Raw genomic sequence first — 27,938 nt, 5'->3', positions numbered from 1 at the left:
CATGCGTTATGTGAAAAGGAAATATTAATGTGTAACACATATACAAAATTTATATTACTTTGAAGACGTACAATATATGCCAAAAAATGCCGATACCATAAAGCCATGATCGATTTCCAATTACTGAGCTCAAAAGCATATGTCTAAGTCGAAGAAGAAAGGATACTCATTGCTCCTTGTTTGCATGAAGTCGTCATCAGCTTGGTTTTGTTTTTGGGAACATGGACCTGATTGATTTTGAAAAGTGGTTGAGGAAGTGCATGTGAGGAGCAGATACAGTGACTTCCACAAACAAAGGGCTCAGCAAATCTCTATGCCCTCCTTCTGATTTTGGATAATAAATCTCATACTTTCATCTTTGTCTATGAATGTTGTTTAAGTTCTTCCTTTGTTACTTACACCAACTGCTTTTTGGCCACCAACAAAGAAATTAAAAGATTGCGTAATTTACAAAAACAGTCACCCAACTTTAGTTAAATTCTTTTTTTTTCCTTGTCACTCAACTATGAAATGATAGGTTTTGATTACTAATGTTATCGAGTAAAAATAAATCAATGTCATCAAACTGAATAATGAGATATTTGCATGGAGGATATGCAAGTGAAAAACAGGTTGATTATCCTATTCTTCACGATATCTACTAACTAACAATATATATTCATTATAATCTTCCAGCAGGTACCAAAATCTTACCACTTTTTAATTATTAACCCCCCCCCCACACACATTTACAGACATATATCAAACCATAAATTCAGAGTTTGCACAAAATCCAGACACATCAAGTTGATGGAAGCTTATCTGCTACATATTCAAAGCACTTCCCGGCCGCCCTTGTCTCTTCTGTCCGCAAAATCATGCATATTATTAACATTGTTCAACAAGCTTTAGGCAAACCAGCATCAGAGTTGGAAATACTGCAGAAACAACTTCAAGGGATCCTGAATTAGGGCATATCGACTTGAATTTTCATCTTCCAAATCCACAATATGCAAATAGAAAAAAGATAAAAATTGATTGACATGTCATCATCTATCGTTTGGTTGGTTGAATTTTCATGGTGTGTTAAAAGAATATATTGAGAAAGAGCTTAGATTACATGCACTAGGCCAACCGGGGACTTGACTTTAATTAATTAAATATTTCCTAAGCAAACTACAAAACAAATTTGCTTCACGGTCCCAAAAGCAATAATCACAACAATGGCTGACGTCGTTGCTTGCGTCCCAAGCTTGGCATTCCGAAGGAGTTGAATGGTTGGGTTTTTCCTCAATGTCACAATCACAATTGCAGCAAATCCCTTTGGGTCCTGTCAATGCAACATGCACCCACATGCACCTCAAAAACTTCTCCGTTTTTGAACGACAGCTCGCAATCATCCTTGAATTGCCTTGGTTAGGCTTTGGAAGATGAAGGGATAATAGAACTCGAAGTCCTTGTTTCCTTAGCTCCCCATCCAAACAAATCAAGATAATGCCGTAAGTATACACGGCTTCCACATGACCTTTCTCGGTTGCTTTCTTCAAATAACGGAGGCCGGACTCCGATTTCCTTCGACTAAAACAATTGATCATTCCTTTCCTGTATAAAGCTTCAGCATTGTTGGCAGCTTTACATCTTTTTTGAAAGCCTTTCTCGCATCTATGCCACGGAACTAAGCTAACTTTCTCCATTGAAACGTTTTCGTAGTTTGATGCCCGATCAAAAGCTTTACAACACAACATGACGTTGATGAAATCAGCGATGGAATTGGACGCCGCATGCTTGAGAATTTCGGACAACATGTGTTCTGGAAGAGATGTCACAATGTCGCTTGTGAAGTTTGTGGTCATGGTTTTGAGATGATTAAGAAGCTGGTCTCAAATCAAAGGCTGCAATACAAGGATATAATTGATAAGGGAATAAAGGAAAAGCTAAAAAAGAAGGGAATTAGAGAGCGTGTAGAATTAGGAAAACAAAATCTTAGAATCGGTAGGATTTCATACAAATTTTAATTTCTTGGTTAATATTGGCGGTGGAAAACGATATCCTATAATTCATTTATTAATTATTATTGGCCCACTTACTATTTCGGACATTCCCAAAATTCTGACTGCTATATATACTCTATCATCAATATTCTAAAATTATATCAAGTGTTAAAATATTATACATATTGATTAATAAAATATATTAAAAATAAATAAATAAAAAAGTTAGGAAGGGTAAATCATTCTTCCTTTTTGTTTGTCAAGTTCAAAATTAGGACATATTTGTAAATATACAGACTCATATAATTTTGATCGAGTATAGACCTATGAAAAACATTTTAATGCTAAACTAGGCACTTAGGCAACTTTAACCTTAACAAAACACTCTTTTAGTTAAACTTTTCCCAACAACCTTCAATAATGCTCAATCAATCCATCTAATGATCATGAAATGGAGTGTTAGATTGATTTGATGGACTTGGCCTTTAACTCTCATTAGATCTGCTAAATCGTATCTCTCACCTATATATTTGACATATGACAACTCTCTCAACTCAATCGACTCAATAACATTCAATCTCCAATTTTCTTAACTTAAATGCTTGCTTTAACACAAAATACTGAAAATTATTGTTTTCAACAATTTAATTTTTAATTATGTTTGATAATCCATAATAAAAAGCAAATGATAGAATCTTTTTAATGAAAAGTGTGAAAAGTAATAAATGGACAAGGAGCTAATTATCACTTAATGTAGTTTTTTTTCAATTTTTTTATTTTATTTCTTTTCACATAATCTTTTAAATGTCTACCTTTAAAATTAAAAAAAAGTAATATTTATCAAAAGTCTAATCATGTTTCATACTTAATTTTAAAAAGTATATCGAATAGATTTTATAACTTAAATTTAGTACTTATTTTTCAATGCTTAATTTTTGTAACACTTTATGTTTCAGTTTATCAAATAACACTTAAGTAGTAAAATAGTTAGAAATAACATTCATGATGATTTCAAATCCACAAATTTGTTAGTTGCCTATTTACCATTTAGTAATGAATTTGAAATTCTTAAAATATTTTTAAATTTGACAAATTCATATTTTATAATATATTGCATTCAATCCCAATTAATTTATCCAAATCCAAATTTAAATCTAACATAAGCAAACTATACTAAAAAAATCTAATCTCCTCTAATTATGCAAAATGTAAGTATTTATATCTTAGAACTTGAATGCGTAAAAAGATTAAAGTGTCTTTATTAAAATACTCAGGTGCTCGCAATATTACAACTTCACCGTCACGACTTGACTTGTAATTTCCTCCTTTAACCTCAAGTAACCATTAGAGATCGAGCAATTTAACTTCAACGCATCACAACTTCAAACGTGCCCCATTGCAACGTTGGCTCTTGAGTTGTTCATCCTTGGCTACACCCATCACGACGTCACAACTTCTGCTGCTGAGTCACCACTTCTTAGTTTATCTCTTCCAGCCGCTTTGCAACTTAGCCTTAGAGAAGTTGCAAAGTGAACCACCATCTTAAGCTTTTTAGGACAATTATTTTTCTGCACAAAAACATTCCAATTAAACTCCATTATAACCTAAATGCTAAAATACTATAAATTAAAACAAAATAGTTACATTAACTACTTTTGAGCTGACCATAATAAAAAAGGGATAAAATAATATTTAGTCCCTAAACCTGATAATTTTTCTCAACATAGTTTTTGAATTTTTTAATCTACATTAATCTTTAAACTTAACAACTTTTCTCATATTAATCCTAAAATTAACAATTTTTCTTAATTTTAATTCATGTAATGACACCATACTTTAATATTGTGTCATATCATCGTATAAAAATTTATATCTTCCAAATCCAACTTTCCCTAATTTCTTTAGAGAGAGAAGTTGAAATAAATTTTCAAAATTTTAATAATTTATCAAAACCCTCGTACCTTGTATAAAATCGTGCGACCGTCGAACTGGTGTTTAGAAGTAGAAGAGAAGCAATTTGACTACAACCGAACTCTCCAATGGCTACTGAAAACAAAGCAAAGCCCAGCACTGTCACCAACAACGGCAAGAAGAGGAAGCAGTATCTTCCACAATGTTGGCTTCCACCACACCCAGTCTTTCTCTTTTACTCTGCACCTTATGTTTTCATTTTTTCTTTGTATTTCTTGTAACTCTTCTTTTTTTTCTTTTTTGGGCACAGAAAGCAGTTAAAAAGAAAGGCGCATACCCATTAAGGCCTGGAGCTCAAGGTTTCTTTATCACTTGTGATGGTGGCAGAGAACGTCAAGCTGCTCATGCAGCTCTCGATGTTATTGATTCTGTATGCTTTTTCTTTTCATATTTCATATTTTTAAGCTTATTTTTAAGCATATCTACTTGAATTTTCATTTCCAAATCCACAATATGCAATTAAAAGAAAAAAATTGATGACATGTCATCATGTATAGTTTGATTGGTTGAATTTTCATGGTGTGTTAAAAGAATATATTGAGAAATAGCTTAGATTACATGCACTAGGCCAACCGGGGACTAGACTTCAATTAACTAAATATTTCCGAAGCAAACTAGAAAACACATTTGCTTCACGGTCCCAAAAGCAATAATCACAACAATGGCCGACGTCGTTGCTTGCGTCCCAAGTTTGGCATTCCGTAGAAGTTGAATGGTTGGGTTTTTCCTCAATGTCACAGTCACAATTGCAGCAAATCCCTTTGGGTCCTGTCAATGCAACATGCACCCACATGCACCTCAAAAACTTCTCCGTTTTTGAACGACAGCTCGCAATCATCCTTGAACTGCCTTCGTTAGGTCTGGGAAGATGAAGGGATGATAGAACTCGAAGTCCTTGTTTCCTTAGCTCACCATCCATACAAATCAAGATAATGCCGTAAGTATATACGGCTTCCACATGACCTTTCTCGGTTGCTTTCTTCAAATAACGGAGGCCGGACTCCGATTTCCTTCGACTAAAACAATTGATCATTCCTTTCCTGTATAAAGCTTCAGCATTGTTGGCAGCTTTACATCGTTTTTGAAAGCCTTTCTCGCATTTACGCCACGGAACTAAGCTAACTTTATCCAATGAAACGTTTTCGTAGTTTGATGCCCGTTCAAAAGCTTTACAACATAACTTGACGTTGATGAAATCAGCGATGGAATTGGACGCCGCATGCTTGAGAATTTCGGACAGCATGTGTTCTGGAAGAGATGTCGCAATATCGCTCGTGATGTTTGTCGTCATAGTTTTGAGATTATTAAGAAGCTGGTCTCAAATCAAAGCCTGCAATACAAGGATAAGGGAATAAAAGGAAAAGCTATATATAAGAAGGGAGTTAGAGACCGTGTAAAGTTAGGAAAACAAAATCCTAGAATCGGTAGGATTTCATACAAATTTTAGTTTCTTGGTTAATATTGGCGACTGTTATACTCAATAATAAAGATTCTAAAATCTGAAAGTAGCGTGGTAACCTTGTTTACCTTTTCTTTGGTGTGGAGTGCCTACTTATCTTTATTCTTTTTTGAAGAAACTTACCTTTAGTCTTTACTCTACAAATTTGCGATTTTTACTTTCAACATCACTTTATCAAACTTATAAGAAGATACTTAGTTTAAGTTGATCAGTTTAGCTATTTAATTTAGATTTTAATTGGAATGCTTCATATAGTTAGCCTCTATTTGAATGGATAATGAAATTAATTTTAATAGCAGTGCTTAATTATTATAGTAGTAAGATTAAACATTGTAGCGGTGATATTAATTAATATTAATTGTGAGAAATATGTTTAGATTCAAATAGTAGTGGTGATAATAAAAAGAGTAAGAACAATGAATATATATACAATAAAAATATTAAAATCATGCAGTAAATATAAATTAAAATTATATAAAGTTAAATATAGTTAAAAGTTCTTATATTTCTATTAAAATATTATATAAATTATATATATATCGATTAATAAAATATATTAAAAATAAATAATATTATATTTATAAAAGAAGTTGGAATGGTAAATGATTCATCTTCTTCTTCTTTTTTGAATAATATGACTGGGCTATTATAAATAAAGAGTCAAACCAATAAAATGCCCAAGAAGTTTGGGCTTAGTTCCTACTGTCAACAAACATAAAACAAAAATAAAACAAAAAATGGGCTACAAAGTTTGCCCCATGGAAACTGACCCTAAAAAGCAAATCGAAAGATGAAAAATCAAGAATAGTAATTAATACCCAGTCAAATCTAACAGCTGGACGCAATTAAAACCCCATCTTTTCATGCTGAATTGTCACAGCTATTTAGAGGATAACAGTTATCAAAAAGATTTTTCTTCAGTCTGTTATCATTTTCAAATCTCTTTCTTTTAGAAAACACTTTAGTCCGGGTTCCTTGCCCATTCCTCCTGCAGACATCCTTCATTGCAGATCAGCTCATTTCCAACCAGGTTCCTCTCTTCCCCTTTTGTTAATGCTTCTTTCGCTAGTTTATGGGCTTGATAATTTTCTGATTTTTGAATAAACTGGAAAATAATTTCTTGAAATTGAGAAATATGACTCTGAATATCTCTGATAACTCCTCTAATAATCGACTTATCCATATCTGTCGCTTGACATTTTTTGATGACTGTCTTTGAATCTCCCATGATTGTAACTGATCGGAGACCCATAGCTATGTCTAACTTGATTGCCTGTAGGCATGCTGAAGCTTTTGCAAGAAACGAAGATGATATTTTGGAATGAAGGGTTGTTTTTAAGGCTCTTATCTCTCCCCTCCGGTCTCGTACAATAATTCCCGATACCGATTTGTACCTGTTTGCATCAAAAGCTACATCAAAAAGTATTATGTCCTGCATTCTCTCCTTCATTTGTCTCTGTATTTTGGCAGTCTTCCATGTATGTTTTTCCTTTCCCACTTCTTTAAGTTCAGCTAAATAAGTCTGTATTTTCTGTACTAGATCCCTTCCTGATACAAACTTTCTTTCATGCACCATTTGATTTCGCGAGTTCCACATCACCCATAAGGCACAGCAAAACACCTGACACTGTTCCTTGGTTCCTTTTTTGAAGACCCAAGTAAGTTATGTCATCGTATTTTGATCTCGATATGATGTAACCCAAGACATATTAATATTCTGCCAAACTTCATTACTTATAGGGCATTGCTGGAAGACATGGAGACTGTTCTCTTCCCCGGAGCCACAACGAGGGCATCTCACATTTGTGGTTAATCGTTTGCATCGAAGATTGACTAGTGTAGGAATATAGTTCCAAGATATTCTCCAGGCCAAAAGTAGAATTTTTGATGGTATTTGTAAGCTCCATAATTTTCTGTAGAAATCTTTGAAATCTGTCTGTAATAAATTACTAGGATCCGAATTAGCTTCTTGTAATAGTTTATAAGTGCTCATTACTGAGAATTCTCCGGACGGTTCTCCCTTCCAAACGAGCATGTCTTCACTGTCTTTTTTGGCAAGTGGGATCTGTAAAATTTTTTGCGCAATGTCTATTTGAAAGGTACAAGTAACGACCTCCATTTTTCACGTCTTATTTATTCCATCAATTAGATTGAATACAGTTTCCAGCTCTCCATTTTGATAACTGCTCTGCCATATGCTAGGTTCGATCCTTGGAATCCACTGATCAGTCCAAATAGATATGTTGTTACCTTTCCCAACTCTCTAACATATCCCTTGAATGAGAAGTCCCTTTGCAGCCAGATACGCTTCCAAGTAAGAGAAGGTAAATTCCCCAACTCTGCACTTAAAAAATCAGTTTGTGGATAATACTTTGCTTTAAGAACCCTGGCTAAAACTGAATTCGGATAATTAAAAAGACGCCACCCCTGCTTGGCAAGCAATGCAATATTAAACTGACTAAGATTACAAAAACCTAAACCTCCATTTTCTTTTAAACTGCAAATATTTTTCCAAGAGCTCCAATGAATTCCCCCTTTTCCATGACCCTTTCCCCACCAAAATTTCACAATAATTGCTTCCATTTCGTCACATAAGGATTTCGAGAGTAAGAAGCAAGCCATTGAATAAGTCGGAATTGCTTGCAAAACAACCTTGATAAAAACTTCTTTTTCACCCTGTCATAAAAATCTCGTACTCCAGTTGTCAATACGCTGTTTTAGCCTGTCTTTCAAAGCCTGGAAGGAAACCTTCTTCTTCCGTCCCACCATGTTCGGTAAGCCAAGGTAACGTTCTGGTTCCATTGAGCTTCGAACTCTAAGCAAGTTGACAATCCGTCGTCTCTCTTCCTCAATTGTGTTTTTGCTGAAAAAGATGGTTGATTTCTAAAATTCACACATTGCCCTGAGCATCTTCTATACTCGCTTAATATTTCCTTGAGTGCATTAGCCCCTCTGCATGTTGCCTCTTCCAAAAGTATGCAGTCGTCTGCAAACAATAAGTACGTTATCTGTGGGCCTCTTCTACTTATTTTGACACCCTTCAAAAGTCCTTCACCTGTTGCTTTTCTCATGAGACTGGAAAGGCCTTCTCCACATATTAGGAAAATAAACGGACTCAAAGGGTCCCCTGTCGAAGTCCCCTTGATGGAGAGAATGTCAACCCAACATTTCCATTAATCACAACCTTGTATGAAACAGTAGTCATTCATTTCATAATATTATCAATCCATCTTTGAGCGAATCCTATTCGAGACATTAACTCTTTGATAAAAACCCATTCAACCCTATCATAAGCCTTACTCATGTCCAGTTTTACCGCCATATAACCCTTTTTCCTCATTCTTTTTTGCTTTAAAGAATGCAATATCTCGTAAGCTAGCAAAACATTATCTGAAATCAATATTCCTGGCACAAAGGCACTTTGAGCACTATCAATGCATTTTTCTATCACCCCTCTAAATCTGTTCGCTATAGCTTTCGCCATTACTTTATAAATAACATTGCATAAACTAATGGGCCTAAACTGTGACATATTTGTTGGGTTATTAATTTTTGGAATGAGTACAATATGAGTTGTATTAATTGAACTGACCTATATATCTCCGTTCAAGAGTTGTAGACAAAATGAAACTATTTTCTCTCCAATAAAATGCCAGCACTACTGATAAAAGATAGTTGGGAATCCATCTTCACCTGGCGCCTTAGTGGGTCCCATTTCAAATAAAGCCTCACGAATTTTTTCTCCTGTATAATACGCAGTAAGCCTTTTATTATCCTCGTCATGAATACATCGATGAATACCCGAGAGCAAGTAGTCAAAATTTTCTTGATTCTCTGATACAAATAAATTCTAAAAGTAGGACCTTGCTAGTTCTTCCATTTCCTGTAGATTTTTCGTATCCCTACCTTGCCCGTTTTGTAAACTCTTGATCGTGTTTTTCCTTCGCCTCTGAGTTGCTTGACTATGGAAAAAAAGTTGTATTTTTATCCCTTAGTTTGAGCCAGTTTAGTCTAGCCCTTTGCTCCCAATATCTTTCATCCTTCTCAATCTCCAAGTTTAGCTGAATCCTCGTATCTATCATCTCCGCCATGTTACTATCATCCCTTTCAGCTTCAAGCAGCTCGGATAACTTTGCTGTTAAATATTTCTTTTTCCCTTTTTTATTCTTTAGAATTTTTTCCTGCCCAATTTTCCAGCCCCTTTTTTAAGAATTCCATATTCTGCAGAAAATTACCTGTTAACATCTTCCATAATTGTTCAGCTTCAGCAATAAAGGAATCCTCCAAAAACCACCAGTTTTCAATTCTGAAACTATTTTCATTCTGCTGTCTTATTTCCTTCTTTGTATCATTTAGAAGAGGACAATGATCAGAAAAAGAATACACCAAATGCTGAACTTTTACTTCAGCGAACAAAGAAATCCACTCCTTATTTGCAACCTCTCTGTCCAAACGTTCTTGTATATTTGTTTTTGGTAGATTGCCTCGCTCCCATGTGAACCATCTACCCGCGAATCCCATATCGTTCAATTGACATAATTTCAAAGTTTTTCCTTCTCTCATCACGGGGCATACCTTCTTTTTCTTAAAGCCATACATGATTTCATTAAAATCTCCACAAACAAACCATGAGATATTCTATCCATTATAGAGATTTTTCAAGACAGCCCATGAATCTTCCTTGTCTCGTGCGTACGGAGTCCCATAAAAGCCTGTAAGTCGCCACATAACCTCCCTCTCATTATCATGCACCACCACATCAATGTCTTTTAGAGAAACTTTTCAAAGAAATATTGACGTCATTCCTCCAAGCCAAACATAGCCTTCCTCTAGTTCCCTCTGGATCCACCTCTATGCCATTCACAAAACCACATCTCCATCGAACTCTTTCCATTTGAATTCTACCAAGTTTCGTCTCCATAAAGAAGACTATGTGGGGGTCATAATTCTTCAGTGAATGCCGAAGTCTTCTAAATGTCTGTGGACTCCCCAATCCACGGACATTCCAACTTAGAATTTTCATAACTCCCGGCCGGGTTGCCTCTTGGCAGCCGTCGATGTCAATTGATTAAGGTCCATCAATCTCCTATTTTTTACCGGGGAGATGATCCTTTTATTCTTTAAAACATCGTCATTCTCCACTCTAGATCTTTTTTTACCTTCTTCTCCTGCTAAAGCCACGCCCTCCAAATCATGATCCATCGCATAATGGGCTTGATCCGTCAATGAGTTAACCTGCTTTTCACCCTCACTTAAGAAACCACCTTCCAAATTGAAACTAAGAACTTGATCAACTGTCTTCCCATAACTCTTCTTATGCTCCATTCTCTGTGGTCCCCTTGCAAATCCCCTATTTCCCTCATGAATTCCATCTATAACCCCCTCCCCATCTTCACGTAGCCAGACACTATTCATAGTCAGGGCTCTTCGGGATTGTGCTCTTATTGATAAATCCCAACCCATTTCTATAATTTCCATTCCAATCAACATTTTTGCCTCACAAAAAGAATCATTGTGACCCAGTTTTCCACAAAAGAAACAAAAAAGTATCAATATTTCATATTTAAAACGAACATATGACTTTTTCCCCCGAAATTCGATTAACTTCTTTCTTTTCAAAAGACGTCTGATATCAACTTGGACCCAAATCCTCATAAAATTCCTGTTTTCTTTCCCTAAATTTGACATATCATATTCTATAAAATTCCCCAAAAAAGTCTCCAGATTAACTGCTAAGTTTTCAGAAAACAAACCAATAGGAACGTCATGAATCTGAACCCAGAAAGGGGTTAACACTAAAGGGACCTGCATAGGATCCTCCTCCCACCTCAATTTATAAAGTATCAACAAGTGATTATTGAATGTCCATGGGGAACCTTTCAAAACCCTCTCCAGATCCATATAATGAAAGAATTGAAATAAAAACCTTTTTTCCCCCAGATCTCGAATTCGAACTCCTCGAACGGGATGCCACAGATTTGCCATAGTACTTTTCATGGCTGGAAAATGAATTATACTTGCTGTAAGAAAACACCCCACCAATTGAAGAAACTGCTCTCTTTTTTCAGTTCCAGGATTTTCTTGAATTTGAATAACATCATCCTCCTCTTCATTAATTGTTAATTGGGCTAATTCATTCTCCATACTTTTTCCAAGGACAAAAACGTAAGAAATCGAGAAGAAAAGACAGACGAAACAAGAAAACCTAAAAACTGGCCAAAGGCGGCAGGCACAAGCGTGCTAGGGTAGCAGACTATTCAAAGTTTCACTTTTTTTATTTTGGTAATTATTTATCTTAATAAATGATTCATCCTTTTTGTTTGTCAGAAATATATAAAAATTTAAAATTAAGACATATTCCCAAGTATACGAAGTCAAGTAACAATGTAATTTTTGTTACAATAAAATACTCTTTGAAAATATTATGAGGATTATACCTTAAGGGAGGATGATGGTAAAATCTTTACTAATTTGAAGACTCTAGCACAAACAAAGTAAACAACAATCTAATCGAGTTTAAAATTATTGACAGGATTGCAAAACATTTTCATTAATGGCTAAACTAGACATTTAGACAACTTTAACGCTAATTAAACTTTCCCTAACAAGCTTCGATGATGCTCAATTAATCAATCTAATGATTATGAAACGAAGTGCTAAATTGAGTTGATGAATAATTACTGACCCTAGGTCCTCTTGACCTTTAACTCACCTTAGATCTTAAGGTTTGCTATTAAATCATGTCTCCCACCAATAAATTCGACATATGTTAAATCTCTCAACTCAATCGACTCAGTAACATTAAATTGGTTTAATCCCATCTAAAGTCGATCTCCAATTTTTCTAGCCTAAATGCATGCTTTAGGTTGTGAAGCTAAAACATGTAAGCTTATCAATTTAACTCAAATCTATGAATTTGTTAAGATACCTAATTGCTATTTAGTAATGAGTTTGTAATTCTTATTTTAGATTTGATAAATCCATATTTTATAATATATTACATTGAATCCCAACTAATTTATCCAAATCCAAATTTAAATCCAGCATAAGGAAACTATTCTAAAAAGTCTAATCTCCCCTAATTATGCAAAATGTAGGTATTTATAGCTTGGAGTTTGAATGCGTGGAAAAATTAAAGTGTCTTTATTAAAATGCTCCGATGCTCGCAATGTTGCAACTTCATCATCATGAAGTCAAGCCTTGGCTTGTAATTTCCTCTTTTAACCTTGAGTAACCATCAGGATTAAGTAGTTAACTTCAACACATCACAACATCAAACGAACATCGCAACGTTGGCTCTTAAGTTGCTCATCCCTGGCTACACCCATCATAACGTTACAACTTCTGCCGATGAGTTACCACTTCTTAGTTCATCTTCTCCAGCCACGTTGCGACTTAGCCTTAGAGAAGTTGCAACGTGAACCACCATCTTAAGCTTATTAGGACAATTATTTTCCTGCACAAAGGCATTCCAATTAAACTCCAATATAACCTAAATGCTAAAATAGTATAAATCAAAACAAAATGGTTACATTAACTACTATTGAGCCTAAATATTAAAATCTCAAAATAAAAGTAACCATAACAAAAAGGAATAAAATAATATTTAATCAATAATTTTTCTTAATGTAGTTTTTAAATTTTTTTAATCTATATTAATTTTTGAAAATTAATAATTATTCTACACTACACTTTAATATTATGTCACATCATCGTATAAAAAATTATATTTTTTTCAAGTGCGCTATCTTAAAATCCAACTTTCCCTAATTTATTTAGAGAGAGAACTTGAAATAAATTTTCAAAATTTTAATATTTTATCAAAACCCTGGTACCTTGTATAAAATCGTGCGCCCGTCGAACTGGTGTTTAGAAGTAGAAGAGAAGCAATTTGACTACAACGGAACTCTCCAATGGCTACTGAAAACAAAGCAAAGCCCGGCACTGTCACCAACAAAGGCAAGAAGAGGAAGCAGTATCTTCCCCACAATGTTGGCTTCCACCACACCCAGTCTCTCTCTTTTACTCTGCACCTTATGTTTTCATTTTTTCTTCGTGTTTCTTGTAACTCTTTTTTTTCTTCTTTTTTGGGAACAGAAAGCAGTTAAAAAGAAAGGCGCATACCCATTAAGGCCTGGAGTTCAAGGTTTCTTTATCACTTGTGATGGTGGCAGAGAACGTCAAGCTGCTCATGAAGCTCTCGATGTTATTGATTCTGTATGCTTTATCTCTTCATATTTCATATTTTTAAGCTTAATTCCTTTTTTTTATTAAACTTAATTTCTGATTATTAAATTGATGGTTTTCCATCTGGGTATTCGTTTGTAATTCAATTTCCTTGGTTAAGTTTTACCTTTTTCTATACACTAAATGGTTGCTGAGTTTATTTTCTGGGTTTCTAATTAATGTTCCAAAGTTGTGGTCTTGCTTATTCTTTCTCTATATGCAAACTGTATATTTGATGGGCATTTTAATTTTTATGTCAGAAAAAATCATTAAAGATTTGATTTTTGAATTATTAATGTGAAGTTGAATCTTAGAATCACATAAGCTTCTGTTAATATATATATTTATTACAGAATTGATATGTGATAAAAGTTGTGACTTTTTGTTCATGAATTGTTATTTAAGACTATGAATCAAAGCTGATCTTCATTGTTGGTTTACTAAATTATTCTTACCATTATAGATGTTAGGTGTATGCTATTGTAACTATAACCAGGCTTTTAGATTTGCTTGTTTACACCTGAAATAATGCTCTGGGAGTTCCATTCTATCAAATTATACACAAAATAAGGACATCAAAATAGCAGAGGGTGATAGTGGATAGGAGAACCCATTTATTGCTTGCTTTGGAACCCATTTATTCCTCTTTTCTCACACTGTCTCTCTACTTCATCCTATGGTCATTCAATTCTTCCTTGCCTTCTCTTTCTTAATTATATTGAGTGTAAGTTTATGCTTAATTCATAGTTAGGATTTCTTAGATCCAAAGATTCTTGGTTTTATAACATTCTCCCTTTGGCCAGCAATACCCTGTCGTCATCTCTGATCTTTTACGTTTTTTTCTCTTTCATCTTTGAATTGGCTCATGTGAAGTAGCTGAGTTCTTAATCTAAATACAGAATTGGAGTTGTATTTTAAACCAATATCTCTGCAATGCTGTGTCAACATGAGTACAGTGCCTTGAAATGCCATCTCCATGTAAACAGTGTTTGTTCCTATTTTTGAGTTAAGGCAATTGCTAATACAACCCATGCTATTCTTTTGTGTGTTTCCATTAAACTTCTGGTTATTTTACTTTCGCACAGTTTTTTGAAGAGCTAGTTAATGGAAAGGATTTAGGAGAGGAATCTGCAGTGTTACCAAACAAGCCTCTAAATAAAAAGATTACTTTCTCATATAGTGATGATGAGGGTGATGATGACGACGACAAGGGTGATGGTGAAGGAGAGGAGGAAGGACAAGAGGAAGTTATTAAATCAAATGCTAGTAAAGAAATTGATGCTAGTCAAGAGAGTTTAACAAATAAAGATTTGGATCTTCCGAATTCAGATGATGTGTGCCATGGAAAGGTAACTGAAGAGAACAGTGATAATCAGAAGAATGGGGCAAATATTGAAAACCAAGCAGATAACTTGGAGGAGCCACCAGCAAAGAAACAATGCCTTGAAACAGATACATCAAAGAGTGCAACCAATGAAAAAGAGAAATCCATTGATAAGCTTATTGAAGCTGAGCTCAATGAGCTTGGAGACAAGAGTAAGGTTAGTAAGCTACGACTGCTAAAGTTTGTAATTGATTATGCAGTTTAATCATTAATGGATGCCAGAAGGAGGAGAAATACATTTAGAAAGAAAAGCGTTTTATTTGGATGGTGACATACGCCTTATTGACCATAAGTTATGTTTTTGGCATTTTGCATGAAATTGGAAGAACTAAGGCAATTATATACTTGTTGAAAAGAAAAAGAAGTAAACTAAAAAATGCTTATAAGGTATTTTTCTTGTAAGTTTTATTTTTCATGTATTTCCTTATGATGCAAGATGGAAGTAATACAAATGAGGTTGTTCCTTCTGTGGTTTAGATTCAATTTTGCTAATAAAAACTAAGACCTACTAGCTTGTTGCATTTTGTCTATCAACCTTGTGCATGGTTCATCTGGTTCTTTTATTTGTTTAGAAATGAATTATTACTTACTTTTCCATGTTCAGTTTCCATTTTTAGTGCTGAATTTGTCTAACTTTTTTCATGCAATTAGCTCTTGTCATCTCTTGTGAACAAATAGGTGATGCATGGCATTATTGCATTTTCCTTTTTCTTTCCGTTATTTCTTTTACTTGAACCCTTTTCCCCCCTTTGCATCCTGTTCAAACAGAGGCTGTTCTTCAACCTTGATTCAGGCTGTAATGGTGTTGTCTTTGTGCAAATGCGGAAGAGAGATGGAGTTCCTAGCCCCAAAGATATCGTGCAGCATATGATGACTTCAGCTGCATCCACAAGGAAGCACATGTCAAGGTTCATTATTCACTTGCATGTTATGTTAAATATACAAAGCACATGCACATAGGAAATGGCATCTTGGTAGTAGCAAGCTAAATTCTTACTGTTTCTGTTATTTAGGTTCATTTTAAGAGTCTTACCTGTTGAAGTAGCATGCTATTCTTCAGAAGAGGAAATTACAAGAGCAATGAAGCCTCTCATTGAGCAGTATTTTCCAGTGGAGACACAGAATCCTAGGAAGGTATGAAATAGATGAATCCCATTCTTTTTATTTTGATTTGCATGTGGTAAAATATTTAATTACGTGCTTTGTTAGTTTCCCATAAAAATACAAGAACCTATATTCAAATTAAGTTGGTTGAATTCATAGAATGGGACAAGGTGCATCAAGTTTGAACTTGCTTTCTATAAAACATGGTTGTATTTGTACAAAAGATTATGTTTTAAATGTTCTTTAAGCATCTCTATTGTTTGTCTTTGCTTGATCCCATTAAAGCATACATGAATCAAACTTACACTTGACACAATCCAAATGCATGATTCATACACAAGCTACATGATTTAAAGCCTCAACTTCTGTTTTAGCTCAACGTGGCTGCTTTCCAAGATGAGAGATGGGACATATTTTTTATTTTGTGAGGGAATTAACACTTTGGACCTGTTAAACCTTTTGAATGCAAGTAGTAGCACCTGTGTGGATTTGACAGGAAATTAAAATGGTCTTCAAAATTGTAAGATTGACAACCATGGCTATAAATCAGTATTTGATCCATTAGTGTTCTTGGACTCCATGTCTTGTACTATTTGCTTGTTGGAAGTTCTGTATAAGATTAGGCCTCAAGTTATCTATAAAAGGAGCTGTCAATTTATTCCTGACAAGCCATTCGACTCATTATCCACTTCAATATATGTGAAACTTTCTAAATATTTGAAATGCCTTCGTTTGGTTTGCAAGATTGCTAACTTGAACCAATCTTTTGATGATTTGTTCGCAGTGGATCTGTTAATTTGGTTTTTAGGTGGTCAAATAATGTACTATGGGAAAACATACATTTATATCATATAGGGGTTAGTTTTGTTTTGTCAAGGACCCTACATGAATAAAAGATAGCATCCTTTTGGTTTAATAAAATTGAAATGTATTAACATGTGCTGGGATTGTTAACTTTTATTCTGTGCAGTTTGCTGTACTGTACGAGGCGCGTGCAAATTCTGGTATTGACAGGATGAAAATTATAAACTCAGTTGCAAAGTCTGTACCTGCACCACACAAAGTTGATCTTAGCAATCCTGATATGACAATTGTAGTTGAAATAGTGAAGGTGAGTGCATTAACTTTTGTTTATAGACTAGAATGTGGAACGTCTTTGGGGGGCAAATTTGCTAATTGTAAGATCATTAATTCAGTATTCCGTTTCACTAATTTTTTTATCATTTATTTTCTGATTCAGACAATCTGCTTGATTGGGGTTGTTGAGAAGTACAAGGAGTTGGCAAAATATAACCTGAGGCAACTTACATCACCTAAGCAATAGGGAAAAGAGATGTTGGTTCCATTGATGGAGCTTCCAGCAGCACTTAAAAAACACCTGTTAGATGGCTTTTCTTCTTTTATGAAATTTTGAAAAGATAGTTCATCAGGTAAGGAATCTAGGTTTTAATAGTTAGAGAGTTTTTTTTTTAAAGACATTTTTATTTTTATTTTTCCAAATAAGTGGGGTTTGGATATCTTTCATTTCAATTCCCTGGTGTATGTATTTGACAAGTCCTTTTATTATGATTTATTATACATGTACGATTGTTATTCCATGATAATTATCATCTATGTCTAAGTTAGCCTTGCTGTCTTATAATTTTCATTTTAATTATATCATGATATGATTGCATACTGTTGGTAGAGGATTATGGTACATTGCTTACTAATCTGACATGATGGATGCGTTATAGAGGAAGACAGTACATGAATGAAGCAAAGGTTTCATTAAATCACATTTTCTTCCATCATCTACATCCATTACATAAACATAAGTCAGGATCTGGGGATCAAATATTTCTTTTTTTAATAAAGAGAATAAAGAGATATGGCACACGGGTACAGTGGGATCGAAGGTAGGAAGCTATAGTTTATTATAAAGTTAAACGTACAAACTAAACAACAACAATGAGACAAAGATAAGAAAGATGATTTAAAAAACAAGAAAAAAAAAAAAGGGGTTCTGAGATTTGTATTATTCATCAGGACTTGTGTTTTTCTTGTGCTTTCCCTTTCAATTTCTCAATCTTTCCACTTCCATTCTTCTGGTTGCTTACAGAATCCTCCTGCGCACTGCACATTTGAGACTTCAACTTGAATCCAAATTTCTTCGATACGTTTCCCCAAGTGCTAGAACCCTTTACCCGGCCTAGCTTCTCGATTTCTTGCCTCATGTTTGAGCATTCTTTCTCAAGCTCGGAAACCCGCATTCTCATATTATCCATGCCCACCTTCAAAACCTGATTTTCTCTCACAGCTGAGGCCCACCCTCCTTCGGTAGACCCTGTGAACCCACTCCGTAACTGTCGTGATCCATCAAGATTATCAGAAACCAAAAAGCAACCAGCAATTGAGGTCCTAAGCTGAAGCTGCTCGAAGAACAGGACTTGGACAACTATTCTTAGTGGCAGTCTCTCATTTTGTGCAGCATGGGTACAGGCTTCCAAGGAGAGCTTCTGGCAGTCCATTAGCCGGCATAGTTGTTCTCTGTCGGATTCTGACAACCATGGATGTGACTGCAAGTTTGATAAGCATAGGAAAATTAACAAGTTGGAACAAAAATTGTAGCAATCAAGATTGAAGAGTTCCAAGATTTCTTGTATCATTATCTTTTCTTTTCTTTGCTTCTCAAGTTACCTTCTCTAAGATGCAATAGTCGAAAGTTAAGAACAAAATAATTTCAAGCTCTCTAATAATCAATGCATATAAGATTTGGCTTTTTGGCCTATTAACTTTGTTTCAAGCAGATAAAGAAGCAACTTAGAACAAAAACAACTTGCACCGAGAGCTTTATATCTTCTTGAATTAATGGGGGAATCCCAAATCCTATCCTAACCCAATTTAAAGCTATCCAATCATTCTCAAAACATCTTAGAAGAGACTCTAAGGTGAACTTGGACAAGGTTAAAACGTATGACCATCACATTTGGGCATAACTGCCGAGTTCTTGGATTAGTAAACTAGTTGGAGTAATGTTTGTAGCATATCAAACTGAAGAAAACATTAAGTGGCAATTACATGCAGTAAGGATGGTACCTTGAGATAAATGTCTATTGCACGATATAGACCATCATCCAATGGCCGGGCATAGTCAGGAACTGAAGCAGCAAGAGCCTGAAACTTGGGGAGCTTCAAATTAACATCAGGGGCAACCTCCGCAAGGTACCCATCAATTAGCTTGGCTACCATCGTGATTGGCGTTAATGAGGGTGACCCAATGATCTGACCATCATCAGCCGAACATGGAGAGGCTCCACCTGTGATCTGGTCCATGGCAAGAAAATGCTCAAGAATTCGCTGCACACAGTCGACATTGTAAAGTGTTTCCATGGAATAAGAGAAATTAGGCATCAGTAGATCTTCCAGAGTTGCTTTATCAAGCTGCAACCCAATCCTTTTCTCAAAGTTTGATATACAAGAGGGGCTTGCTCGAAGAATCATGGCTGTTCGAAGCAGTCCAAACAAAAACTTGGTTGGGACAAGACCTTTCTGAATAGGAAGCAACCTATCAATCTCCTCTAGCAAAATCTTCTGATCTTCTTCAGATAGAGGAGCCCCTGAGGCCACAGGTGCAAGACAGGTACTAGAGTTAGAATCATTGGCACCCTGACGACGGTACAAACCAGGTAGGTACCTTTTTGCATAAAAGGTAAGCGAGCCAGCAATTATCTCCTGTCTGATACCACGAGACTCCATTACTGAAATCAATCTCTTATAGAGAGGTAAACTTAAATTCGATGCATCCTCATACCACCAATCTGAACTAGTATTTTTCGGTTTAGCCCCTGTACTTATTCCATTCCACAACACACTTCCACCAGGACTCTGCATAGGACCACCATGTTCCATCATGGGCCATCCAAATAGGTTGGGGTCAGTAGACGCCTTCATGGCTAATGATTCAATGCACCTTTTTGTAATATTCAGTTCATCAGCATAAGAGATAATATCATCGCAGGTTTGAAGTGCTCTTAGAGAGTCTTTCCAATTCCGGAGGACTACTTGATTAAGAAAGGTTTCAGTCTGCACAATAAGATTGCCTTCCCCATATTCCTCAGTCATTTCTAGATGCTCAGCAGCACATCGAAGGTACACAACATTTGAGGCAGTGAGTTCAAGTTTCACTCCATAGCAGAACTTTGCGACAAGTTCAAAAGTTTTGGCCCCTCCAGGAATGTCAGGGAGGCATATGGAACATTTTTCTTCTTCATCAGATGCTTCTGCGATTAGTCTTTCCATAACCCCACTTCTAGAGAGTAAAGGGAACTGCACCAAATGATGATTAAGAAGAGTAAGAACTTAATGATGTACAGTTATTTGCTAATAGACACTTCATTTTACCAAGCATGCACAATAGGTACAATTTCATGCAAGGGACATTGCTGCTCATCTCATGAAAACCAATAGAGGTCTTAGAAAGATGTATGAGGCATGGGAAAGTTGCACTTTGCAGAAACCGGTATAAGCATATAAATTCAGTGAATTTCAACAAGGGGCTAATCAGAATGAATTCTATATAAGATGAAGAAAAAATACCTTGTGAAGATGAAAGGACATTTCTCCAACTTCAACAACAACATCACTGGGAAGTCCAGTTGTGCAGAACCTACATGATATAACATGCATGCTAAGCTCAATGCAGAGAGAAATATAATAATACAAGCTCAGAGAGATGGAGGATGCTTAGGATCAAACTAAAGAAACTCAGTTACATAATATAAAATATTTTTGTTATAAAAAAGTTGTCATTCATCCTAAATAAAATCATATAATAATACAAAATGGTTCCATCTATTATACACGAGACACTAATAACCAATCTTAATGGGCACTGCTGCATCAACTTTCAAGCCATATCTTTCTCATCCAAATATTAGGATACTGCATATGCAAACCCGAAGATAAGAAAGAATATCGCATTCTCAATGAGCTTTCATGAAGGAAAAGGGAATTAAGATATTGAAAACAGACATGATATTAAACTGGGTTTTTATGAAGGAAAAAGAAAGTGAATTATGTTATTTTACCTTAGTACTATTAACCTAAACATGATATTAAAATCGCCTAACCAAGTAGTCATCCCCAGTCGGCAGTCACTTATTCTATCATAGTTCGCAAAATGCATAATGTAACATTCTACAAGTAAGCATAAGAAATATAAACAAAAAGGATAAGATAAAGGTTTAATGTAGGTATCAAAATCTCCTATCACATGGGCATCTCCCTTTCTGTTGATTGTTTAACTAGTACTTTCACATCACAACCTCAATCATAGCTTCTATACGTTAAAGTGCTTAAGATTCAAAGCGTAGCTAGCTTTCTACCAAAGAGTGTATAAAAAAGACAAGACTGGTCAACTAGGTTATATATGTAAAAGAGTCGAAAAGATATTGATCATGGGTTACATGTATGTAGATGACAAATAAGCTACTCACCTTCTGGAAATTGAAGCATTAATCAATTGCAGTTACTTCAACTTCAACCAAAAAACAGAAAAGAACAATGACATAACACAAGTCTATTTACCTAATACTAGTTTCACAAAGTTTATTCTGAGTATACAACGTTTTAACAGTTTTACAGCAACCGAATGAATTACAAAGAAATTAACTGATTGTAGTATGAAAACTTGAGTTTCAGACTAGGAATATGAAACACAAAACGGAGGAACAAAAGCAACATAAGTATGGGTGAGCTTTCCTTATCAAGCAAAACTAGTTTGGTCGCTCAAATCCAAAACCAAAACATGCCATATTTGTATGTCTCTTGATCCATATACATTCAAATTCAAACATTAAAGCATCCCCAAAAACTTGAACCAAAACCAAAAGCTAAAATGACAGAAAAAAACACAATTGACACATATCACAAGAATAAATGAAGCAAAGCAAAGCAACATCTTACAATAGTTAATGACAGAACAAATGTAGGCAGAAGGAGATGGAGATGTAATATAATTGTAGAGATGAGGTGCATACCAAGCCTGTCCTTGCCTTTGAAACGCATCGGTTTTGGATCCAAGTTTCATGCAAGCCATTTTCTCGCAGTGGAAATGGAAACAGCTTCAGCAGCAGAATTCCAAACACGGCTACTCCAGAATCCAAAAGACAAAAACTTTAACCCTGCATCAAAATGGGAAACTCAAGGGAACCCCTTAGTCTATGGCAATATACCAGAAGTGGCCTAAAAACAAAGGTTCTTTCTAAATCTAAAACGAAAACCCCTGTTTTACTTTAACCCTTGCACAAAAAACACGCACCAAGCTGAAGTGCTCAACCCAGCTCTTTCTCACAAGGACAGACCTTGAAAATTAACCCAAATGTAGCTTCTTCTTTAACATGTAAATCACAGAAAAAAGAAATTGCTTGAAATCCATCACCAGATTCATTACATGTACCCCATTTGAGAAGAAGAAGAAAAAAAGCCACCAAACCCACTTCAAAAACACCTTCAAATCCCTGCCTAAAACCAGAGAATCCCCTAATCAGACACCAATTTGATGTTAGCCTTTTAGGTCAACTCCTCCCAAAAGAAACAAAAACCCACCAGCCCAAAATGAATAATAGAATCCCCTGAAAACACTCACCAAGAAAATTCCAAAGTTTGAAAACAAAGGAACAAAAAAAAAAAACCACTCAATGCCCTTTAGAATACATTAAAGCAGAAAAGAGGACCTCTGTGAGTTACTGTTTTTTGAGTGTCTTCTTTTTATCGGTTATACCCCAAGAAAATGATAATAATTCATTGCCTTTGATGCTTTTCAAAGCCATAATGATGATTATGTTACTATATACGGGGACGTAACGAGGATCCCACACGAATACCCAACATTACTATTTCTTTATCATTTAATTTATCAATGTGGATGTAAATATTTTCACTTTGTTTTAATAGGTGAAAACCATGTTTAAATCCTTGTGTAATATATAAGCATTTATGTTTTTTTTTGCTTTTTAAAACTAAAATAAAAATTTTAGTGGTTAAAAGTAATGACTGAATTTATGATATCTTTTATTTTGTTACATTAGTTAGGAAGAAATTTATTATTTACATTGTATAAAATTTATATTTAGATTTCAAGAAAGTCACTATATGTAGTTTTTAATTACATCATTTGTGTATAAATTACAAAAAATTCGGAAATAAATTTATTAGTAAAAAAATGTCTCAAGTTGAAAAATTAAAATTATTTGTAAGAGTATATCAATAATTTTAATAAAAATGAAAATTATTTGCTTAAAAAACTTGTACTTGATATTTTCATTTTGCTATGAATTTTAGATTTTCATTCATTTAATTATATTTATTTATTATAAATGTATAATTGAATATATTCGTAAAAAAGCAATCAAACCATAAAAATAATAAATAATAAATAGACATTTTCAATTTTATATATAAAATAAATTTATTGTATGAGTTTAAAATGAAATTGTTGAAATGATTATTGTTAAATCTAATCTCCATGGTTCCAGTATTTATAAAGGAAGTACTAAATAAATAAAGCTTGGAAAAAACGGTACTGCGCAGTGAAAAAGTCAAGGGGGGTCTGCATACAAAACGACATATGAGGGCATTAATGGCCGCTCACGCCCGCATGCATCCACGTGGGTCCTTTGCCTTTCTCTTTCTTTTTCTCTATCTTTGAGCCAATCTAAAATATTGGTCCCATCGTTTCGGTTTGATATCTGTTTATTTCGCGTTAATATTTTTCATTTATTATATATATATTTTTATTGGTATAATAATATATATTTTTATTGGTATATTTTTATTTTTCATTTATATATTCTATGTAAATTTATAAGTTAAATTTGTTATTACACTAATGAAAAATGTTTACAATCGACGAGAAATATTAACGTTATGATTAATTATAACGAGTTGTTTATTTTTAAAATTAAAAAATTAAATTACTTTGATTTTTTTAAGAGGATCAATTTGCTCAATACTAAAATTAACAAGGAACAAAGAATTTTTTTACCAAAAATATTTATTAAAATTATTTTTAATTGAGCCCAAGTGTTTGGGTGTTCATCCATACTCACACATGGACTTCAGCTGCAAGAATTACTTGCTTAGGTGTGGAAGTATTTTACTCCTACCAATGGTACGTGAGTTGTATAAAAAATACTTTTAATTTCTAACATTTTATTTATTTTAAATGAAACATAACTTTGATATGTACTTGAATGTTTTTAGCCTTTTTAAAACAAGGGTTTTAGTTTTAATTTTAAAAATTTAAAATCCCTGAACAAAATTCATGATTTTATCTCGAGATTTAATCTGAATTATTATTATTATTTTATTTCATTAATTTCGTTAAAATTTATTATCAATACATTTATAAAATCATACCAAATTAAAAGGGAAAATCATTATAACTCAATGACCATATTTGATACTACGTAAATTTTGACCCCAAAAAATACTAACAGGCTAGAATTTATATGAAAAATAAGAGATTAATTTTTAATTTTTATATCGAAAAATAGATCAAGTTAGTTTGTGAGTTTTGATGATGACTTTTTGTTTAAATATATTGTTTTAGGGATTTGTCCAGCTAGGCCATGTGGATCCCTTACTTGTCTTTTACATTAACGTAACGTTATTTACAAACTCCACTTATTAATTCAGTCAACACACATAATTTAGAAGTGATTTTTTCAAGATAATTAAAATAAAAAATGGATAATAATTTTGAGAATCTTTTATTCCTGAAAAAAGAAGAAGAAAATGCTACATTACAATATAATTTGGTTGTGATTGCAACGTCCTAATTTAGACACGGCATTATTTATATAAAAACATAGTTGTAAATTGATATAAAAACTAATATGAATATGATACATAAAAACATTTGAATTTATTTAATATCAACTTATTATCTATGACATTTTCAATAATTCAAATACAATATAAATCAAACAAAAGATTTTGCGAGTCCAGGAATAATAAATTAATTGCTTTTCTTTTTAACTATCCATGGATGATTCCACGAACAAGAATTCTCAAAATGTCGTTTGTTAGAGATTGTGTGACCCAATCCGGTCACTTATTGAAGAAAAAAATACATTGGTAAAATAAAGGAATCTGTGGGGACAAAGGACCGAGGCTGTAGCCCGCCACAAATCTCCATTAAGCACAAATTTGAATTGGGGTTGTGATAGGTATGGGCCAAACATCACGAGTTGAATCTTTATAGAACTATTCTTCTTCTATTTGGCTTTGACTAGAACAGGGTTTTCCAACCCTTAAATAGATGTAGTCGAAAGTCTTCTTGTTTCATTCGTTTTTCAACATTAGTGAATTTCTTTTTTCTTTTCTTATTACTTTGCAATTGTTCTACCACTATTATCTACATTTATTATAACTGTCGTCATTAAACTTTATAAATGCACAAAAGGTACACATAAATGTATTGTTTACTTAGAGGAATTAGGTGGTACTTATTGTTATATGGAAGAATTAAAAAATAATAATATTTATGCTATTTAAAAGTTGCTTGGATGTGCTTCTTGGTTGCAACTGGTAGATAGGTTTTACCTAAAAGATAATTTAATATCAATTTGCAGTACAATATATTGGCTTGCCAAATCTTCAATCATGAACTTTAATCTCCTTGAATTTAGCTTAGGTAGATCTTCAATATAGGATCAAATAACAAATATCTTTTAGGAATGAACCTATCTTTGAAACAATATCTCTGTAATTAAGGAAACTCAATCACGTCAAAAGTCTTCAAAAGAGTCATTGTTTGACTTAAATTCAGAATGGTCCAATCCAATAAATTGCTACAAAAAATCTCCCAAGATATGTATGAAAAAAATTCCAAGACTTTTTTGTCAAAATGATGCAAACAAAGATGGTAAATTCATAGCAATCTAATTGCAAAGCGAGTTGCATCTGGGGCATGCAACTAGCATTAAAAATCTCTTCCTTTGACATTTTTGGCCAAAAAGATAACTACAATCTCAAGCAAGGTAAATGTGATATTCAACACAACACTGCCCCTTAATCCAATCTATCAACTATGAAAAAATCTATGAAATCAATCATTAATACATTAGAGTAGATAACTTTAATACAAGGAAAACATAGTAACATAGCATAGCAAGTCGTCCCAACATTCATACTTTAAGCACGTCCTAGAAAAGAAATTACTAGTATACCAAACCATTAAAACAAAAGTATCACCACCTAAAAAAATTCATTCCAATTCCTCATAATCTCTCCCCTAACTCCAAGCTTCCATTCTCTCATTCTTTTGATTAAAAATGCAAATGATGCATCAAAGTTCACGAGAAAGTATATTAACCTTATAAAGGAGAACTTATGTCTCCTATCTACTTAGGATCTTGGTCTGACTTTCTAAATGTTGTAGTTGTTTATCAATGTAAGTTACATGTTTATCTGGGTGCTCAACCAATCTTGCCATATTTGCATTGGATGGCTTATGAAATGTAAATCCAGTTATAACTAAGGCAACAACTGGCACATGATTCTTATTATCCTCAAAATCAACTGCAACATCAATATTCGCAACTATATGTTTCCCCCATCTTCTATTTTTAAGAATACTTAGTTTTGGCATTGGAGGCTTAGTGACTTTATCTTCTGAAGCTATATCATTCTTCAGTTGTAGTAAGATCTAGTGTCACGGGGCTAGAGTTTTCTCTTGCGATCCGTGTGGCCTTAGGCGATTCGTTCGTCCAAGCTCGCCTAAGTCAGCCTTCACTCAAGTGAGGATTCTTAAAGAACTCCTCCAAGGCACCAAATTGAATAGCGGAAGCGATTTATGCCAAAAGAAGCTAAACCAAAGAACAACAGAAAGAGCGTTCGCAAAGTGTTTGAGTAAATGCTCTCAATTCTCTTATTCACAAAGAATAATAAAACAATGAATGGAGTGAGTACAACTGAGGGAGGGGCTCTCTATTTATAGTTGAGCTCCCCCAAAACCGACGGTCAAGATAAATTTACATCGACGGATGAGATTAGCCATATCCCTTTATTTTAGGGATTTACAAGATATGCCATATCAAATCTAATCTAATCTTTACAAGATATGATTCCTTCTATCTTCTAAGATTAGTTACCATATCAGCGTAAGTTACCATGTCTTCATTATCGGGCCAACTAGGCTTCAATCTGATAGGCTTCTCTAATAGCTCTTTGAACCGGGCCAGTTCTCGTGGGCCAAATGATCCCCATCTAAGTAATAGACATTCATTGGATGCATTTGGTGCGATGGTCACGGGCTTTGAACTGCGGCCCGTGACATTCTCCCCCACCTATTCTCGCAACGTCCTCGTTGCGACTTCCGAATGGTATTGACTTGATTCGCCTCGGTCTCGTCTCGACGCTTTAGCTTTTCCCTTCCTTCGGGACTTTTGCTTCAGCTTACGTCACTTCTTCACTTGAACCGTCCTACTTGTTTGTACGTCTCGATGACAAGAAGTTATGTCACTCTCTTGTCCACATTCTAACTTGACTCGAACAGAATCCTCTTGATTCACCACACTTGGTTTCGCTTTGCCCACAGTGTCTCGGCCTCTTTGCTCAAAAACTTCAAAAGGGCCCCTACGTTCTTGCCAAGTCAACAAGTTAGAATGCAACCCACTATCAAAGTGTTCGGAATGTACATTTGCATTTACTCAGGTCAACTGTCCCTCATGCATCACTTCTTTTTTCTTGAAGTCCGATGCACCACCCACCTCTTCCATAGGTGGAAGCCTTGTCGATAACTCGGCCAACTCCGATGCTTTACTCAACTTGAGTCTTA

General features: G+C 34.4%; 4 protein-coding genes and 1 long non-coding RNA gene across 7 annotated transcripts; 2 read left to right on the top strand and 3 right to left on the bottom strand.

Annotated features, from left to right (window-relative positions):
• Positions 1–781: 781 nt before the first annotated feature.
• LOC105799371 (putative F-box protein At1g67623) lies at positions 782–1,832 on the bottom strand. The gene is made up of 2 exons (XM_012629899.2): positions 1,157–1,832; positions 782–843 (listed from the first exon to the last, which is right to left on the bottom strand). The coding sequence occupies exons 1-2, from the start codon at positions 1,830–1,832 to the stop codon at positions 782–784; spliced, it is 738 nt and encodes a 245-aa protein (XP_012485353.2).
• Positions 1,833–3,908: 2,076 nt separating this feature from the next.
• LOC105799368 (uncharacterized) lies at positions 3,909–17,718 on the top strand. Of its 3 annotated transcripts, none has more exons than XM_052620492.1 (7): positions 3,909–4,105; positions 4,192–4,311; positions 14,712–15,167; positions 15,779–15,918; positions 16,024–16,144; positions 17,085–17,225; positions 17,355–17,718. In XM_052620492.1, the coding sequence occupies exons 1-7, from the start codon at positions 4,010–4,012 to the stop codon at positions 17,436–17,438; spliced, it is 1,158 nt and encodes a 385-aa protein (XP_052476452.1). In that variant the 5' UTR covers positions 3,909–4,009; the 3' UTR covers positions 17,439–17,718. The 3 variants fall into 3 exon arrangements, with proteins under 3 accessions (XP_052476452.1, XP_052476451.1, XP_012485351.1); XM_052620491.1 differs by lacking the exon at positions 4,192–4,311 and adding an exon at positions 13,498–13,617 and having other exon boundaries at positions 3,913–4,105; XM_012629897.2 differs by lacking the exons at positions 3,909–4,105; positions 4,192–4,311 and adding exons at positions 13,203–13,391; positions 13,498–13,617.
• LOC105799370 (putative F-box protein At1g67623) lies at positions 4,467–5,266 on the bottom strand. Its single transcript, XM_012629898.2, has one exon. The coding sequence runs from the start codon at positions 5,230–5,232 to the stop codon at positions 4,528–4,530; it is 705 nt and encodes a 234-aa protein (XP_012485352.1). The 5' UTR covers positions 5,233–5,266; the 3' UTR covers positions 4,467–4,527.
• LOC105799369 (uncharacterized) lies at positions 6,284–7,700 on the top strand. Its single transcript, XR_001135552.2, has 4 exons — positions 6,284–6,430; positions 6,680–7,058; positions 7,141–7,499; positions 7,603–7,700. It is a non-coding gene; the product is annotated as an uncharacterized LOC105799369 (long non-coding RNA).
• Positions 17,719–17,864: 146 nt separating the features above from the next.
• Positions 17,865–22,905, bottom strand: LOC105799367 (BTB/POZ domain-containing protein At1g30440). The gene is given in 6 exon segments (XM_012629895.2): positions 17,865–18,168; positions 18,170–18,672; positions 19,193–20,422; positions 20,693–20,762; positions 22,135–22,278; positions 22,416–22,905. Coding segments are annotated over 5 exon segments (1,899 nt in total). The 5' UTR covers positions 22,194–22,278; positions 22,416–22,905; the 3' UTR covers positions 17,865–18,131.
• Positions 22,906–27,938: the final 5,033 nt, after the last annotated feature.

The sequence above is a fragment of the Gossypium raimondii genome, chromosome 9 (assembly GCF_025698545.1).
Source record: "Gossypium raimondii isolate GPD5lz chromosome 9, ASM2569854v1, whole genome shotgun sequence".
NCBI classification, from domain to species: domain Eukaryota; kingdom Viridiplantae; phylum Streptophyta; class Magnoliopsida; order Malvales; family Malvaceae; genus Gossypium; species Gossypium raimondii.
Note: the sequence above shows the minus strand (reverse complement) of the source record. Positions and strands in the feature narration are given on the sequence as shown.

Excerpts from the sequence above, each read along its gene's own strand:
- LOC105799371 (XM_012629899.2), bottom strand. The coding sequence starts at position 1,832 with ATGACCACAAACTTCACAAGCGACATTGTGACATCTCTTCCAGAACAC. Across the intron at positions 844-1,156 it reads TGAAGCAAATTTGTTTTGTA|AAGAGACAAGGGCGGCCGGG; the intron begins GTTTGCTTAGGA and ends TTTTGCGGACAG.
- LOC105799368 (XM_052620492.1), top strand. The coding sequence starts at position 4,010 with ATGGCTACTGAAAACAAAGCAAAGCCCAGCACTGTCACCAACAACGGC. Across the intron at positions 16,145-17,084 it reads AGACACAGAATCCTAGGAAG|TTTGCTGTACTGTACGAGGC; the intron begins GTATGAAATAGA and ends TATTCTGTGCAG. Across the intron at positions 17,226-17,354 it reads TTGTAGTTGAAATAGTGAAG|ACAATCTGCTTGATTGGGGT; the intron begins GTGAGTGCATTA and ends TTTCTGATTCAG.
- LOC105799370 (XM_012629898.2), bottom strand. The coding sequence starts at position 5,232 with ATGACGACAAACATCACGAGCGATATTGCGACATCTCTTCCAGAACAC.